At 47.4% G+C, this 18,985-nt stretch overlaps 1 protein-coding gene across 1 annotated transcript in view; it reads left to right on the top strand.

Moving 5' to 3' along the window:
• The first annotated feature begins 4,703 nt into the window (after positions 1-4,703).
• IL15RA (interleukin 15 receptor subunit alpha) overlaps positions 4,704-18,985 on the top strand; it is a 41,379-nt gene continuing 27,097 nt past the window's right edge. Inside the window, exons 1-3 of the mRNA XM_015585591.2 lie at positions 4,704-4,950; positions 5,046-5,071; positions 5,318-5,540. Of these exons, the coding sequence (XP_015441077.1) occupies positions 4,704-4,950; positions 5,046-5,071; positions 5,318-5,540 (496 nt within the window). The remainder of the gene's footprint in view (positions 4,951-5,045; positions 5,072-5,317; positions 5,541-18,985) is intronic.

Genomic DNA, 18,985 nt, shown 5'->3' with positions numbered 1-18,985 from the left:
GGGGGAGGGCTGAAAATGTATATTTCTAGTAAATTCCCAGGTGACACTGATGCCGCTGTCCCAGGGACCAAACTTTGAGAACCACTGCAGTAGACTAACAGGATCAAGAATCAAGAGAGAGAAATCGTTTCTCACTCACACACGCACTGGACCCTGCGTAACGGGATCTGTCCCTTGGTCCACGGGGATGCCTTCCCTGCCTCCAGGGACTAGCCCGTTCTCCTAGTCACATCTCTGAGTGAGAGCCCTCCAGGAACGCTGGGCTGGGACTTAAAGGAAGCTTTTGTCCTTAGCTCGGTCCTATAAACTAGCCCTCTCCCCCTGAACCTTCTGAAGAACAGAGGCCATGGCAGAATTATCTTTGTATAACACCAAAACGGGGCAGCCAAGCCCTCAAGAATCGTAGAGCTTCAGTGTTTGAAAGGATTTTACTGGAGTTAATGTCGGAAATAGGATAAACAAGGTCTCAGGTAATAAATTATACCTATTAAAAAGCTTCACCTATTCATGACCAATAGGCTTCTTTAAGAGTTAGTTTCTTTGGGGTCGCTGTAAGTGACACTCTGCATTTGGCCTGCACGAATTTGATGTTTACAGACAGACACATGATATGCACATGTGTACATGTCCGAATAAGCATTTCCAAACGCCGGTAAGGGATCGATGCATTCGATGCTTCTGGGAGGAAGGAAAGGAGGAAGGAGGGAGCGAGGAGTGGGGAGGGAGATCGTACTGACAGGAAGTGACTGGGGAAAGGTCACGCCAGTGGCCCTCAAACTGTGAGCAAACTGTTTGGCAAACCAGAGTCACCTGGAGGTCTCGTGACAGCACAGATGGCCGGGCCCATTCCCACAGATTCTGAGTCAGTAGGTCGGGGGCGGGCCTGAGACTTTGCGTTTCTCACAAGTTTAGGTGAAGCTGATGGTTCTGGTCCGGGTCTCACGCTTTGAGAACAAGTGGGCTCTACCTCTCCAACCCCACGACCCTCCACAACCCCTGGAAAATCAGCTTCGGGAGCTGGGGTTTCAGCAGAAGTCCTTGTGCAGCCTCTTCCCAGAGATGTCGCTTCTCACGTCTGCTGACTCGGATACCCCGGTTGAACAAAATCATGCGACTAAGGAGATGAATGAAAAGTTCAAACCAGCAGACAGTTTTCATGTCTGACAAGGCAGGAAAGTGTTCTAAAAAGATGGGCGGGTGTCAGCAGGTCCATATCCAGATTAAAGAGCCATTTGCTGTCCTTCCTGTGACCAACCAGGTACAACTCAGATTCCATTGCCGACATCCCCCCCACACCCTGACCCAACCCCATGTTTCCCTGTTAAACTCAAGTTGAGAGGAATCTCAGATCAGAATTTTTTTTTTTTTATCTTATTTTTCTTACTTGAGTAAAATTGCATTGAATCATCCTTAGTCATTTTGGGGGCGGGAGGTCTATGAGATCAAGATGTTTATTTACCTTTTTTACTCTCGCTCTCTTACAAATATATGGTGTTTTCTAGAAACTACATATGTCATCCCTCTGATGTTAACATACAATGAGTTTACTACTGTCGTCTGCAAAAGAATTGGTAAATAATATTTTTCGATTTCTTGGTTTTAGTGTCTAAATACAGTACGTATTGTAGATGTAACTAAATTAAAAAAAAAGGGGGGGCGGAAAGCTCTTTGGGATCCGCAGCACTTTTTAAGAACACACCGAGGTCTTGACAAATAGCTAACGAGCACATGATCCCGGGTCACTTCAGAAGTGTCCATCGAAACCACTGTGAGATGCCCTGTCGTACCCACTAAGACGACCTTAAACGAAAAATATAAGGAAGGGAGGGAGGGAGGAAGGAAGAGAAAAAGAGAGAAAGAAGGTCACTGTCGACAAGGACAGAGAAAGAGGAACCCTCATTCGTGGCCGGTGGGAATGCAAAAATGGCGCAGCCACTGTGGAGAACAGGGTGGCGGTTCCTCAAAAAGTCAGACAGAGTCACCGCATGACAGCAGTCCGACTCCTCGGTATGCACCCTAGAGAGAGGAAAGCCTGTGTCTGCACAGAAACTTGTACGTGGCGATTTAGAAGAGCATTACAGCCAGGCAGACAAGAGGTAGAAGCAACCCAAACGCCCATCAGCGGGGTAACTGGCTAAGTGGGGTACAGAGAACCCCACGCACCGCGATCCTGTTCAGCCACAAAAAGGAATGGGGTGCGGAGGAAAATACAGTGTAGACGAGCCTCAGAAACATTATGATAAGTGAGAGCCAGATACAAAAGTTCGCCCGTTGTACGATCCCTTTTCGATGACATATCCAGAACGGGCGGCTCCATAGAAGTAGAAAAAAAGTCGGGGTTACCAGGGCCTGGCGAGAGTGATTACTGAGTGGGTACAGGTGTTTTTCTGGAGTGAAGAACACAACAGCATCGTGAATACACTAAATGCCACTGAACTGTACCCTCCATAATGGTTCATTGTAGGCTACGTGAATTTCGCCTCAGTTAAAACAAACAATCAAACAAGGTCCTGAGACCAAAATATTTGAGCACTGCTAGATCCATCTAGGATTCTCAAAAAAGGGTCCTCATCTCACAGTGGAGGGCCAGGGTCGTCCTCAAGTTTGTACGGTGACTGACTTACCAGTATTCTGTTATGCGGGTTATCGCGAGACCCTGAATTTTGTTTTCCAAAAACTAAAATGAACGCCGGTTCCGATAAGTTACTAGGGCTGCCTTGGGTCGGTTTTGGTTTTTGATGGCTAGCATTCCCTCAGCTAAATTTCTCTCAGTGCTTTTCATATAGGGCTTGTGTTTGACACCCCCCAACATGTATTCCTCACGGCCAGTTTAATTCGTTGTGGGTTTCCTGACCTACCTACAACATGCAGGGATAGATCTTTGTATCGATTGTGCTGTTGGCTTGTAATTTTCAAAGAACTGGGCTTTGAAGCAAGAATGTGTTCTTGATTAAAACTAATCCCCATGACGTCCTGTTTCCGAGCTGGCATATCAGGAATTTGGAAGCTATAATTCCCCTCCTAACAACAACAAAAACCCCGAACGAACTGAAAATCAACAACTCTTCCCAGATCCATCAGGGAATAGAAGTCACAAGGCAAACCTCTGTCCCCAAGTTGACAAGCAGTCCAGACAGGCGGGTACGGAGAAGCAGAGCATCCCAGAGCAGAAGCCCAGGAGCAGGCGCCGAGGCAGGGCTGGCGAGGGGTTGCCGGAGGCTGGGTGGACAAGTCTAAGAGTTAAAAACTCCAGGGGGCGCAGTCACGGAGGCCCCCCTTTCCCACCTTCATGAGTCTCGTCTGCAGGAAGTGTACCAGGTTCTCATGGTGAAGGGCAGAGGACCTCCCCGCTACCCCCACCTCGCCAGGCCGTCAGCAGCCAGAGGGTTAAGGAGCCATTTCGAAACACACCGGAGCATTCTGTCCTCCTCAACAAGGCCTGGCCTCAAGAGAAACTGTTTTCCTCGCTTAGGGAACCCGTAGCCTAACCAGCCAGAGGGGCAGGAAATACCCAACTCCAGCCCACTCTAGCCATGCATATGTGGGGGAGGGAAGTACCCCGCTCCTGCCCCCCTAGGCTCCCTACCCCACCTGTGGCCACGGGCTCACTAAAAGACCGAGACCTCGCCCCCAATCACCGAACAACCCGCTCACCCCCACCTGCATGCGAACAGGGCCGGAGGAGCCACACGTCTCAGCCCCTATGTAAGAAGAAGTCTCTGGGGAACCCCAGAGAAAACGGGAGACAGAAAGAAGGACACGAGGGGAAATTTGGGCCTCGGACATCACAGCGACGGCAAAGAGTAAACGCAGCCTAACGCGAGGCGGGGAAGCTGACAGCCTCACGCCAGAGGCCTGCTTAGCTCAGCTCCTTTCACCTGCTGCAGTACTGAGAAACACACCTTTGCGGCAAGGCTACCGAGATGGGGTACCGACGAGAAGAAATCTGTGGTCACAAGATAAGAAAGATCGAGCACAGTATTAGCATATGTATCGCTTAGGATTCTCAGTAGCAAATAATAAAAAGTTCAAACCCAGTGTTCGCATAACTGGGTACTCCCCACTGGTGCTTTCCTTTGTAGCTCAATAACCTTACCAAGAACCCAGTTTTTTGGTTGTTTTCCTATTTCTTCTGTTTCTGGCGATGTCAGCTTTATCCAAGAAGCAGCTTAAACTTCATGGTGGCAAACAGGCTGTAAATATTCCAGAATGTTTTATCAGCTCACTATGTCTAGAAATAAAAAAGAGCTTCTTTCCTAGGGCGTCTCAGGAAATGGCTTTTCCGGTCTTATCAGCTGAAACTGGGCCCCCAGTGCACCCCGCACTGGGGCCAGGGGATGTAGGCCGGTGTTACGTCCTCAGGTCTGCCCCACACATCACCCCCCTGGAACGAGAGAGCAATCGGCTTCTCTCCCCGGCTGTGGGGGGCAGGGAGCATGATGCCACCCACGGAAATCTGGATTGTTCCTAAGAACCAATGTAGGGGAAGTGAACGTACTTTTCTCTGTGGCCTATGAGAAAGTGTTCTTCTGATTAAACACCCTGAATCTCCACATCCGTCACACCCTTCTACAGCTTAGAAAGAGCTAGGTCGAAGCTGTCACAGGAACAGGAGAGGAACTGTGGACAAAAGACGCGTGAGGACTGGCGTATGGGAATTTCTAAGGGGGCAGAGAGACTTCTTCGATGTTCTCCCGCTGACGATGTGCCGGGCTGTCCAAGCAAAACTGGGCTCGGTGCCCGAGAAGCGGCGCCAAGGGCTGGGATGGAGTCGGGCTGGGCGCGCTGAGCTGGGCGGAGGCTCAGAGGCATTCGGATCCCCATACGGAAAAGCAGGCACCAGCAGCCCCGGGGGATGCAGAGGGGAAAGCGCTGAAGCGGGCTGGGAAAATCGGCTCCTCTGGGCACGCCTGTGGGTGCACGGTCTGGGGTATCGCTTTGTGCCCGGCGGTGAGCCCTGGGCTGGGATCCGTGAGGAAAGAGCAGATGCCCACGGCTCTCTGTCCGTGATTCCTCCCCCTCCTCCAGAAATCTCTTGTTCGCAGGGTTGGAAGACTCCACCAGCTCTTCGGTATGTGTCCTGTGACTGGCTTATCTCGCTTAGCGTAATGTCCCCCAGTTTCACTCACACCTTCCCTAAGGTGCACCCGACCCACCTGTGCAGCCCCGTCTGGCCCACCGCACCCCCACTGCCTTCCGTGCGGCGCTCTGCACACTGGGCGTCCCCTCGTTCCACGCCTGTCCGTCTTCCCAGAGCCGTTAGCAGAAGGCCATTTCAGGTCCCCCTGCCTGAGTGCGCTGCCATGGGCCACCACAGTGCCGTCCCGTCCTCGTCTGGATCGGAGAGCGGTCGGGGATCATCAGTGAACTTTCTCCCCGCACCCAGGTTTATCGGGGCATAACTGCCAGACTTAAATTGCATGTATTTAAGGTGTGCGACGTGACGTTTCGATGCAGATACACATTGCGTAATGATCACCGCGATCGAGCTGATGAACACATCCGCCACCTCACGCAGTCGCCTCTGTGCGTGAGAGCAGGTAAGCTTCGCTCTCTCGGCGAGTTTCCAGGGCACGGGACAGGATGATTAACTGCTGCCTCCATGCTGCACACTGGACCTCCAGAACTTACTCGTCCTGTCCAAACGGAACTTTGTGCTCCTTGACCGACACCGCTCAGTGTCCCCTCGCCCCAGCCCCCGTAGCCACCATTCTGCTCTCCGATTCTATGAGTCTGACTTTTTCGAAGTCCTCATAGAAGTGGGAACTCGTAATATTTGTCCTGTGACTGGCTTATCTCGCTTAGCATAATGTCCCCCAGTTTCACCCATGTTGGTGCATACGACAATTTCCTTTTCTTTTTGCTTTGAGGCTGAATAATATGCAGCTGAATGTATATGCCACGTTTTCTTTATCTATTCGTCTGTGGATAGACACCTCGGATGCTTCCGTATCTTGACTATTGCGAACGGTGCTATGATGGACGTGGGCATGTGGATCTATCCTCAAGACACTAATTTCCTTTCCTCTGCATCTGCACTCAGAAGTGAGATTGCTGGATGACATGGTAGTTCTTTTTTCTTTTTTAATTTTTGAGAAAACTCCATCCTGTTTTCACAATGACTGGACCGTGTCAATTAACTTTTTGTATCTTCGCATTTTTCCTCCCTCCCAAGAAAATGTTGAGCTTGTTGTACTTTGTAGAATTCCACATAGCCTATCTTAGTACTGTGCCCATAATAAGCAGGTAATATTTGTGGGAAGAATGGTCTCTTACTACATTCGACCTGGAGAGTCGCCTCTGTCAGTTAAGCAGCAGACAGAAGACAGCGGACACCCTGAGAGTCCCCCTAAAGTTCTAGCTTTACCTCCTGGTCCCATCAGTGTCCACTGATGAGGCTTTTCTCCAAATTCTCTGAGCTTGGTGTGTAGGACGTTTCTCTGTGAAAGGCTCTGAATTTTGCCTCGAAACTGATTGCCAGATAATATTTATTCCTACATGAATCCATTCAACATTTATATCCGTAGTTAGTTAGAATGTGCAACTGCCAGTTCCTACATCTGGCGTTTGGGGTTCCCTGGCAGATATGTTTCCATCAGTAACTACGAAAGAAAAATATTGTGCGGTACATTGAGCAGAACAACCAGGAAAAAATTATACAAGGATTAAATGACAAAATCTTATGAAAACACCACAAAGAGAATAATTCATTGAGAAAAAAAATAAGTGAATAAAAATAGACCTTTAAGCAGTCAGGCCAGGCAGATGGCTAAGTACTTTCCATTTCTAATTAGACCCGAGAGAAAATTTGGTTTAAGCTCTTTAGATTACCTTGAAAGAACAGGACCGAACGAAAGAAGTTATTAAGCGTTTGAAATCTTTGGCATCTTAGGTGGAATAAATGCGTTAGAGCAAACTGATTGATTGTGAAAGTGGCATCCTTCACCAGCCGAAAGCAACGGCAGAGGCGTGGGGGCAGTCCTGTCCCTCCGTGCCCTGTCCTCTACGCTTAGGGCCTGCGACGTTGCAATTTACACTTCCCAGATGACCCCGCCCTCGATTCCGGCTGGGTTTGGCCAAGGGCCAGTCTGAAAAGAGTTTGAAAAGCAGGTGGAAAAAGAGAAGACATAATCCTTTGTTTGTATCTGCTTCTAACGGCATCTGCATCAGCGAGCGATGGCTCCGGGCTCCAGAAACCTGTGCAGGTTCCAGCGAAGAGAGCAGTGGTTGACCGCCAGTAGCTCCTGGGAGTGACGAGCTCTGCAAATGTTTACACTTAACAGCAGCATCATTCATGATAGCTGAAGCATGAAAGCAAGACATTCATTCATCAACAGATGAGTGGATAAACAGGACTTGGTCTACACACGCAATGGAATATCATTCAGCCTTCAAAAGGAAGGAAATTTTGAAACATGCTACAGAACAGATATAACCTCGAGGACATCATGCTAACGAAATAAGCCAATCACAAAATGGCAAGTATTGTCTGACTCTACATGTATGAGATACTCAGGGGCGTCGAAATCTTAAAGACAGAAATAATAGTGGTCGCCGGGGCTGCAGAGGGCGGGGGACGAGGAGTTAGTGTTTAATGGGGACAGAGCTTCAGTTTTGCAAGATGAAAAGCGTTCTGGAGACGGACGGTGGTGACGGTGGCCAAACAAGATGAACGTCCTTAATGCCATAACTCGTACACTTAAAAACGGTTAACTTGATACGTTTTGCGTTATACGGTCTTACGGTTTTCTAAAAAGAGTAGTTACTGTTTGATTCCATTTGTTTTATAGAAAGTTTGAGAAAATGTGAACTGATGTTCAGTGACAAAAAGCAGGTTGTCAGGGAGGGACCAGGAAGGGACAGGAAGGAGTGAGGAATACAAGGGGCATTGTCTCGATTGTTTTGCAGGTAGGATACATGTCAAAGCTTATCCAACTGTGTGATTCAGACATGTGCAGTTCTGCATGTCAGCCAAACCCTCGACAAAACCCTTTGTGAAAAAAGATCACCTCTGCCATTCCCGGCCAGGTTATGGGTTTTTTTGTTGTTGTTTTTGGTGGCGAGGCTGGTCTCTGACGAAAACGTTTCCTGGCCTCACTAGCCGGTCAGTTCAAATGAGGTCTTGCTATTGGTAATAGCCTATAATTCCTTGATTCTTGCTGCACTTGCCAGTGTAGGACTTCGGTGCTACACGCACACACACACGCACACACACAGTCTCATTCAGATACCTGTGGAAGTCCCCAGGATCCAGCTGGCAGGACTATATCGGCGATAAAATAAGTTACTTGTGCCCTAGAGTCTCACCAAGTCCTCCGTGAGACCTAGCTTTTCTTTCCAGCAGATTCTCACACAGGGCCAAAGGGGCCAGACCACTGGAACGATCTCTGCCAGCCTGCAGGATTTCCCCTCTATTCCTTTCCGTCCTCCCCCTCCCCCCATTCACTCCTCTAAAACGCAAATCGATTCCCGCATGTTGGCCCCCAGGCCCGTCAGCCACACCCAGAGAGCCGCGGATTCCAGCCGTGACCTCCAAGGAGTGGGATTTCCGACCCACGTATGTCAAGATGACAGTGTTGAAACAGCATCTGCGAGGGCCTCTGGATTTAAGTCTCTATGCACTCATTTTACAAAAATGTAACACCACGCCCTTGGAAAAAACCTGCAAACAGAAGCCTCCACAGCTGGATGACACGTACAATGTGACATTTCGGCAGAGCTGGACATTAAGGCAGCGAACTACATTCTGTGTCCTTGTCACCGCCTATACCTACTAGACTCGGAAAAGCAAAGGACACGCCTCCAGACATCAGACAAAGGCAGGCGGGGACACGTGAGACAGCCAGGAGAATGGTTTCTTTTTTTTACGCTCACCGCCCGGGCCCTGGAGGGCAAAGCAGAGCCAAGCAGTGACACCTGTGCTCAAGGCCTCTGCCCGCCCCCTGCTCTGTGACCGGTGGAGGAAGGTGGGTCTTGGTGCCCAGTGCCCTCTTCATCTGGGACGACCCAGACCCCGGGCAACTGTGTAGAGTGATGGACTGTGAATGAGCTGGATGGTGGTGATCTTGTCACCATGCGCACATGTGTCAAAAGATGGAGATGCACACCTTAGGTCAAAGATATCTCAATAAAGCTGTTTTTTAAAATAAAAAAGAGCCCGTGGGAGGGGCGTCTGGCTGTTTGGAGAGCGGCAGGCTGGAGCGCGGCTGCTTTACCAACGCAGGTGGGAAAATCGAGACAGCCCATCCAGGGAGCCCTCAGGGAAGATGCGGCCGGAATGGGATTCGCGTGTCCTCAAGGGGGGACACGGACAGGCACGCTTTCCAGGGCATCACGGAGGAAGGGGCCGGGGCGCCCTGCCGCAGACCCCAGGAGAGCAGAGGCCAAGAACCGCGGTGGGTCTCCGGGCCAGAAACTGAATGGCAGGCTGCCACCTGTCAAGGCCTGGAACAGGAAGTCCTCAGCAGTAGGGACGTCCAGGGCAGAAACGGAGGGGAGACCGCCCCCCTCCGACGTGTGGCCAGTTGTAACCACCGCCGGTCCCTCTGTCTGACTGAGTTAGTAACTGACCTGAGAAATTAACGAAGGAGACAGAGGAGGCACGTGCAGTGGCTCAGATTCCAATGATGACGCCGGGCAGGTCAGAAATGAACTGTTTTGCTCGCCGTACCTGGAAGAACCAGACGGCATCTTTGCTCCTCGAAGTACATATTTGAGAGCTGCGGTCTTTTCCTTCCTTCTTCTCCGAGAGTTTCCCTCCCTACAAGTGTCTCGGTCTTTATAAATTGACAAATAAATTGCCGCAGCTCAAAAGAACCCTACGTGAAGGCGATGCTGGAGAATAAATAAATACGCTGCAAATAAATACGTTGTGCCTCTGATGGGTACAACCGTTCCCAAATATTCAGAATGCTCTGCAGGAGAATTCTACCGTCCGCTCTCTCAAATTCAGGCATGGCCGTGTGACCCGCTCTGACCAATAAATGTGAGGAGTGTGTCTGTCGTGCGTCGCCTCTGGGCTGAAGCTTTAAGAGACAGCAATGCCTCGCCACAGCAAGTTTCCCTGTCAGCCTGGATCTCAGTATGGAGGTGACCTGGAGCAGAGTCTTAGCCAAACTGTAATAAAACGTAGCTTGATAAGAAACAAACTTCTGTTGTTTTAAGGCACTAATAATTAGGGGCTGTTTGCCACTGAAGCCAACCCGCCTGATTCTGACGGATACACTAGCATTCGGAGATGCACAGAAACTGTAGCTTCCTCAAATCTATAATGAATTAGGCAGACTCCACCCAGCAATTTAAAACTAATTTAATAAGATGTTCCATCCAATTAAAAAAATCCCTGTAGCAATATCCAGTGTGTCTTTAATGAAAATGCTCAGCATCTCAGATACCCTCTTCCTCTCTCTGCTTCTTGTCCGCAGGTGGTTTACAGGTGGTGAGGAGAGAGGTGGGGAGGATAATGGCTCATGCGACTTCATGGCCATGGCGAAGAGTCAGCGTCCTCAAGGGCCAGCCCCTGCTTCCTCCAGACCCTGATGCTGATTCTCAGCGTCACATCACATCGTGCCCTGATCCCTCCAGGTCCCAGCTCCTCCCTGTTGGCCCAGCCTCATCTGGGTTCCAAAAGGCTTCAGAGACCACTTCGGGGAGCCTGTGACCCACAACAAACTCATTTCCGTTCCCAGCTTTCAGATAACAGAAGAGAGACAGAGAAATCTAAGTCATAGCTGGTGTGTAGGGTGACTGAAACTCAAGGACTCCGACTTCGAAACCTACAGGGTCCCAATCACTGCACCCTTGGGGAACACCCTGGGAGAAGACAGAAACTACCGAACCGTAATTCTGAGTCTAGTCTGCTCATGTGAGCATTTCCTCAGCGGCCCAATGATTACTTCCTTTCCTATTCTTGCTGCTTGGATTTAGACTTCTACGATTAATCTGGATCCCTAAGCGAATAAAAAGAGAAATATACTCTAGTTAGTTCTTCCACGTTTTCTCGAAAACAATCTCTCCGATTTCACAGACTGATTTGGAGACGTCACAACCCAGCATTAATCAAGAAAGAGCCTGCCTGGCTGGGTATGTCTTTCTTCACCGACAGCGAGAATCTGAGCCTTGTTCCCTCTACTTTCTCAGCTTTGAAATGAAGGATAACATCTTGTTCTCTCTGTGCTTTCATCATAAAGGAGCCGAGATCGCTCTTCTTTGCATGGATGCCTGGACCTCTCATTAAATACGGCGAGGACAGGAAGCTTTTCGGAATGCAAGCAATTTCTATATTTCGCAGGCACTTATCAGTCAAGTTTCCTGCCTCATCTCGCCCCCAGCATGTATGTATGTGTGTATGTATCTGTGTGTGTATGTACGTACATATGTGTGTCTATGTGTGCACGTATGTACGTGCATACGTATGTGCGTGTGTGTGTATGTATATACTGACAAATGCAGACAGTTTGGCTCTTGCTTGTTTTGGATGACCGAAATAAAAAGTCAGTGTCCCTCTGAGTCATCCAGTGTATTTCCCCAGGGTGGCTGCCCGCCTTGGTCTCCACTGACAGAGGCCCGTGGAGACACACCTCTCTCCTGAAGTAGTTTATTCACGAGGAGTTAGGGTGCAGACCCATGCATACAGGGCACATGGGAGCAATGAAGGAGCTTGACTAGTCAATAAACAAAGCTAGAAAGAGTGGATTTTCCATATGGTAAAAAGTGAAATTAGGTCTCTACTTTACACTATGCAAACAAATTAACTCCAGATGAATTAAGGACTTAAGAGATCAAAACAATACTTCACGCTTTTATAAGAACCTGTCGTTGAAGCCATCAGTACCTGGAGCTTTCTTTGGGGGAAGGTTTTTAACTGTCTTCCTTTGACAAATGTAGGTATATTCAGGTTATTTCTTCTCGCGGTGAGTTTCGGTAGTTTCTGTCTTTCATGGAATTTGGTCATTTCCTCTAAGTTATCATGTTGTTGCTCATAAATATTATCTTTTTAATGTCTGTAGCATCTGTTGTGACACGGACTCTTTATATTATTTGTGATTTGTCCTTTCTCACTTAAAATCAGTCTGGCTATCGGTTTGTCGATTTATTGCTTGTTTCAAAAAACTACTTATTAGTGTCCTTGATTTTATCTACTTATTTCTGTTTCATTTTCAGTGATCTGCTAATATAGTTATTATTCCTTCATTCTGCTTACTTTTAGCTTTATTTACTCTTCTTTTTCTATTCCTTTAGGTGGGAGTTGAGATCACTGATTTGAGATCTTTTTCTTTCATATATGCATCCGATATGATAAATTTCTCTCTAAGCTTTGCATTAACTGCAGCTCACAGATTTTGAAATATATGGTCATAGCATTCGGTTAAAAATGTCTGTCTTATCCTGTGATTTCTTCCTCAGCTCGGGTATTATTCAGAAATGTTTTATTCATAGCAAAGGAAGCCATCAATGAAACATCAGATAAAAGGTTAACATCCAAAATTTATAAAGAACTCACACAACTCAACACCAAAAAACAAAGGATCCAATTAAAAAAATGGGCAGAGGACTTAAACAGGCATTTCTCCAAAGAGGACATACAGATGGCCAACAGACATACGAAAAGATGCCCAAGGTCACTAATCATCAGAGAAATGCAAATGAAAACCTCACACCTGTCAGAATGGCCATCATCAAAATCAAAAAACAGTAAGTGCTGGCGAAGACGTGGAGAAAAGGAAGCTCTCACAGACATACGAAAAGATGCCCAAGGTCACTAATCATTAGAAGAAATGCAAATGAAAACTTCACACCTGTCAGAACTTCACACCATCATCAAAATCAAAAAACAGTAAGTGCTGGCAAAGACGTGGAGAAAAGGAAGCTCTCGTGCACCGTTGCTGGGCTAGCAAACTGGCATGGCCGCTACAGAAAACAGTGTGGATATTCCTCATAAAATTAAATAGAACTACTTTATGACCCGGCAATTCCACGGCTGGGTATATATCCGAAGGAAACAAAAACACTAATCTGAAAAGATCTATGCACCCCTATGTTCACTGCAGCCTTATTTACGACAGCCAAGATGTGGAAGCAACCTAAGTGTCCATCAATAGACGACTGGATAAAGAAGATGTGATACGTGTATACAATGGAATATTACTCAGCCATAAAAAAGTCAACAAAATGTTACCATTTGCGACAGCATGGATGGACCTAGAAGGGATTATGCAAAGTGAAATAAGTCAGACCTAGAAAGACGAATACCGTATGATTTCACTTATATGTGGAATTTAAAGAACAAAATAAATGGAAAAAAAAAAAAGAAAGAAACAGACTCATAGATACAGAGAACAAACTGATAGTTGCCGGATTCCGGGGATGGGGTTGGGGGTCTGGGTGAGAAGGTGAGGGGATTAAGAAGTACGTACTGGTAGTTACAAAATAGTCATGGGGATGTGAAGTCCAGAGGGAATAGTCAATAATATTGCAATAACTATGTACAGCACCAGGTGGGTACCAAACTAATCAGGGGGACCACTTCGTAAATTACATAAATGTCTAACCACTATGCCGTACAACTGAAACTAATATAAAATAATAGTGAATGTCAACTCTAATTGAAAAAAAATTTAAATTAAAAAAATGTTTTATTGACTTCCCAAATATTCGAGAATTTTCCAGGTATATTTCTGTTAATGATTTCCATTAAATGATATGGTGGTCAGAAAATATAGTTTGCATGGTATTGAATCCCTTTATATTTATTGAGGCCCAGAATAGGATATACAGTTTCTGAATCGGAAAATGATCTATCTTAGTGGAATGTTCCATGGACCTAGAAGTGTGTGTATTCTGCTCTCGCTGGATGGAGTGTTCTATAAATATCAAATAATATTCAAAATAAGAAAAAAGGTAAAAATAAAGGTACAGCGCTAAAGCCCCTCCCCACAGGGAAGCACATTTCTTTCTTTCTTGTATGCTTTTCCAGAGTGTTGCTAAACATGTGTGCAAACACGAGCAAATATATTCTCATTTTCTCCCTCCTAAAGTGAAAGGCTGCATACCATTCACAAGTTCGCACGCTGTTTGTTTTATTAACAATAGATCATGGAGATCTTTCCACGTTAGTACAGAGACCTAACTTTTTTTTATAAATTCGTTATACTCTATTGTATGCATATTAAGTTATTTATCCAGTCATTTCCCTGCTGATGGACATTTGGGGTATTTCCAATACTCACAACTATTAAGACGCTTTTTAAAAACACATTGTTTATGACATAGCTGGAGAAATCATTTTGGAAAAAAAAAAAAGAGAGAGAGATAGAGAGAGAGAGCAAAATGACTCCAACCACGAGTCTAAGGCCAGAGAAATAAATAAAATAGTTTTAAGTTCACTAGTATTTTAAGCTTCAACTCAGAATCTGAAATTTCTTACATTTAAAATATTACGGTGTCTATAAAGTATTACACCTTGTAGACATTTTATTCTTAACATTTCAGGTCAAAAGAACCCTTTTGAAAAAAAGCCGGTGAAAGCTATGGATGCTTTCTGCAGAAAAGTGCACACTCCAATAAACTCTGCAAAATGTTCCAACAGGTCGCAGGCCACCTATTGCGATTGGTCATAGAGCTAAGATTTTAAAATTCTCGGCTCCCGCTCACCAGCCCTGCTGTTTGGCACGTGTGGGCATTTGGGTATAAATCCTGGATAAATCTTGGGTGTACATTTTTAAAGCCCTGAGGTTCTGCCCCTGCCTTCCTTGGTTCTGTCCTGAGTTATTTAGGGATGAACTGGAAAAAAAAGGTGAAAGCAGAAGGTGCTTGAAAGGTCTCCTCCCGCTTCTTCCGAGTCCACCTCGCCAGGGGATGAGGAGGTAGAGAAGGGGGTGGGGGTGGGGAAGAGGGGGCAGACACACTGCGAACCGGAAGGACGCGTACCCGGGGTGACAGGCCAAGCCGAGCTCCTAGGTAGACGAGGGGCAGTAGCGGGTGTAGTAGGGAGTGGAAATCGAGGCCATTTCATCTCGGGGTGGTTTGTCTTCCGAGTTAGTCACCTTAGCTGGGTGTGGTCTTGCAGGAAGTGGGAGCATGGGTCCCAGCTGATAGAAGGTCCACCCAGGGTGGAGTCGCTAGCCTCGTCGTCTGTTCGTGGGGCCTCCCTCCATCTCCTCGGTGCCCTGGCATCCTGCCTTGCCAGATGGCTTGGCTCAGTATCGTAGATAATATTTCTCCAAATACTTTTTCAAACCCCTAACTTGTACTTAACCTTTGTAGCTGGCAACTTTCTCTACCATCATCTTAAGTGGTTTACAAAGGACAATATATTAAATATTATATATCGTGAATTATTCATCTCGGGGGTTCCCAATCCCCAGGCCGTGGCCTGTAATGAACTGGGCTGCATAGTAGGAGGTGAGCGGTGGACCAGCAAGCGAACCTTCATCTGTGTGTGCGGCCGCTCCCCAGGGCCGGCATCACCGCCTCGGCTCCACCTCAGATCCTCAGGCATTAGTTAGATTCTCAAAGGAGCACCGGGTCCCTAGTGCCACAAAGCTTGGGGACCGCTGATTTATCTAACACTTGTTGAGCATTTATTATATGTCAGGCAGTGTTCAGAATGTTTTTATTAACTCATTTAATCCTCACAGCTCCTCTATGGTAAGGTGCTATGATCCCATATATGCAGAACTGAAGAGAATGTGGTTGCAAAGTCAATTCAAAAGGAAAATGCCAAAACAATTTTGAGTTCAAAAATAATGAAACTTTAAAAAGGGTTAAACTCGCTCTACTCTGATATATTTAAATATTTAAAAGTCAAAATCCATTTCATAGCTTAATTTTTCAACTACAAAGTTGATTAAATTATGGTTTTGAGGCTCCAAACTAATATAATTGAGCTACCAAGAAATGAATTGGTCTCAGAGATTTTTGCTACCGAAGACACATCACAGAGCAGAAAGCGAGGGGTGATTTCCCCCGAGAGCAGGCAAGCTTTTCTGTTCTAGATTTTGGGGCTCTCCCATCCCAGGGGTGCAATTTACAGATGATTTATTTGTTTGGTGTTTGTTTCTTTGATTGCAGGGTACCAAGGAGGCTCACCCAAATAGGCGTTTTCTGGAGGAGGCCCCAGGCTGAGACAAACTGCCTAGGTTGTCAGTGAAGTTTACTGAACGTGTGAAAAGTATTTCGAAGGGAATGGGGATGGGCTACCTCGAAGGGAGTCAGGTGGGTTTGTAGAGACCAGAGGGGTGGGTGTGTGGGAACAATAACCTCCCAGAAGTAATCAAGACGATGCAGGACATAGGCCTCTTCCTGTTTGTCCTGGGTCCTGGCAAAATCCAAGGGAAGGGAAGAGAATCATTTGTCATTTTTTTGGGTGGGGGGAGGAAGGTGAAAGGGGTCAGATTTTTGTTGATCTTGGAAAGCAGAAGCTTGGATCCAGATATGATACGATTTCTCCAAATAAGGAAATGTGGTCCTCTTTATACGCTGAGTGTCGAGAAGCAATTCCTTCCTCTTACAGCCAATGTTCATTTTTCTGCTCTTAAGCAAATCTCCTGAGAGCGGACACGTTTTCTTTCATTCCCTCAAAGCCCTATTTACTGTCTCGGTTTCTCCCAGCTCAGCCGCAGCCGCTGGATGCCCTTAGTGCTGATTACAGACATCTTGCCTCAGTCCCTAAGTCCTTATCTCTCTAAGCCGAGTACGCTATCATGAGCAATGCGTCACCCCCCACACCTCAGTCTCAGAACTACTTGTGCCTGGTTCCCAAATGACTCCCTGAGTCTTCTTGCTGGCCTTCGGGAACCTCGGAATTACCATCTGACCCAGCAATCAATCCCACTCCTAGGTACATATCAAAGAGAACTGAAAACAGATCTTTGCACAGAAGCTTGTAGGCGAATGTTCATAGCAGTGTTATCCATACAGCCACAGAGCGGAGACAGTTCAAATATCCATGAACTGGTGAATGAAGAAACAAAATGTGGGCTATCTATGCGATGAAATATTACACAATAATAAAAAGAAATAAAGTACTGATACATGCCATGACATTGATGAACCTTGAAAAATTATGCTGAGTGCAGGAAACCAGACACAAAGAATATACCGCATGATTCCATTTACGTGAACTATTCAGAATAGGCAAATCCATAGTGACGGGAGGCAGATTCGAAGTCAGTAGGGCCTGGGAGTGACTCGTAAGAGGCACTGGGTTTCTCTTCGGGGTGGTGGAAATATTCTGGAACTGGACAGTGATGATGTGGTACAATATCACGAATATACTAAAAACCACTGAACTGTACACTTTAAAATGGTGAATTTCATGTTACGTGAATTACATCTTAAAGATTTGAGAGTCTACAGTAAGGAGGAGGAGGAGGGGGAGGGGGAGGGGAAAGAAGAACCTGTTAGTCTTGAGTCCCAGCTCTCCCCTCCTCGATGGCCCAGTTTGACATCTTACTCTCCCGTTCTGACGGTCCACTGTGTGTCCCCCTCCAGGACACAGCCTAAGGCTGAAGACCCAGTGGCCAGGTGTCGTCATTCTTGACCCGACAGTCTTGTCCTACACTCCATGGCTGCTGACCAAGTTCCCTACCCCTGTTGGGCTCTGTCCTTGGGAGCCCCCAAACTAACTCCCACCCGAGTCACCCCTGAAGTATGGACACTGTATCCCAGGAGTCCAGCCACTCTGCAGCCAGGTCGTTCCCTTTGGCCTGAGAAAATGCATCTTGGACTTTGTTTTCAGAAATACAGACACCATACTATTAGGGGCAGAAGTGTCACCCCAAAAGGATATGTTGAAGTCCTAAGCCTCAGTACCTCAGAATGTCACCTTTACAGAGATCATCAAGTTAAAAGGGGGTCATTAGGGTTCGGGTGGGTCCCAACTGAATACGACTAGTGTCCTTATAAAAAAGACACATTCGGACGCGGACACGCATGGGCGGAAGACATCGTCCAGACAGCGGAGACGGCCACTTAACTGGAGCGATGCACCGACAAGCCCAGGAACTCCAAGAACGGCCGGCAAACACCGGGAGGCGGAGCAGGCAAGGAAGGGTCCTTCTCTAGAGTCTTCTGAGAGAAAGGCCCCCCGCAGACACCTTAATTTCAGATTCCCATGGTTTTAAGCCACCTAGCTTTTGGTCCTTTGTTATGGCACCCTAGGAAACCATCTAAAAAGCACAGGGTTGTTTGGGTGCGGTTGGCAGGGATTCAGACCTTTAAAAAGGCAATCATCACATTACTCGTAAAAAGGAACCAAGTGCGGGTGCACTGAGCAAATTAAATGGATCTCAAGGGAATTCTACTGAGTGAAAATAGCCGAAGGTTCCAAACTGTACATTTACACGGCATTCTTCAAACGACAAAATTATAGAGAAGGAGAAAAAAGATCGGTGGCTGCGAGGGTTTGGGGACAGGGCCGAGAGGAAGGTGGCTGTGGCTAGAGGAGGAGCAGGAGCCATCCTGTGACCCTGTCAGTGGGGTCGTTCCACGTCCTGGCCACGGTGGTCACAGACATCTCTCTGTGTGACAAAACTGCGCAGAAGTAAAGCACATGAGTGAATGCGCGGAAAAGGGACAGCGTTTGACTATGGTCTGAATGGAGTCACGGCGTCAGCTTCCTGGTCGCGACACTGTACTCCAGTTATTCCAGAGGCTGCCACTGGGGGAATGCAGCCCAGGCGCGTCCCGAATTGCCTCATGTCGCTTTTCGAACCGGCACTTTCTCTCTGCGAGTCCGCAGCTTTCTCGTCGCTGGCCGGGTCCTCGCTGGCGTCAGGCTTAGCTGAGACCCGGAGACAGCCCGGCGCCCAGACGCACAGGGCAGGATGGCAGGCGGGCGACGCCGGTCCTCCCCGCGCCTCTCTCCCGCGCCCTGTTCAAGTGTGTGACACTTTATCGGGAAATAAAGATGCAGCCGGCCTAAGGCAAAGCGGTAGCGCCAGAGCAGGCGCGAGCAGGTGGCGCGGGCTGCGCTCCGGGGCAG

This window comes from Pteropus alecto, unplaced genomic scaffold (assembly GCF_000325575.1).
Source record: "Pteropus alecto unplaced genomic scaffold, ASM32557v1 scaffold11, whole genome shotgun sequence".
NCBI lineage: Eukaryota > Metazoa > Chordata > Mammalia > Chiroptera > Pteropodidae > Pteropus > Pteropus alecto.
This window is presented reverse-complemented; position numbering and strand designations above follow the sequence as displayed.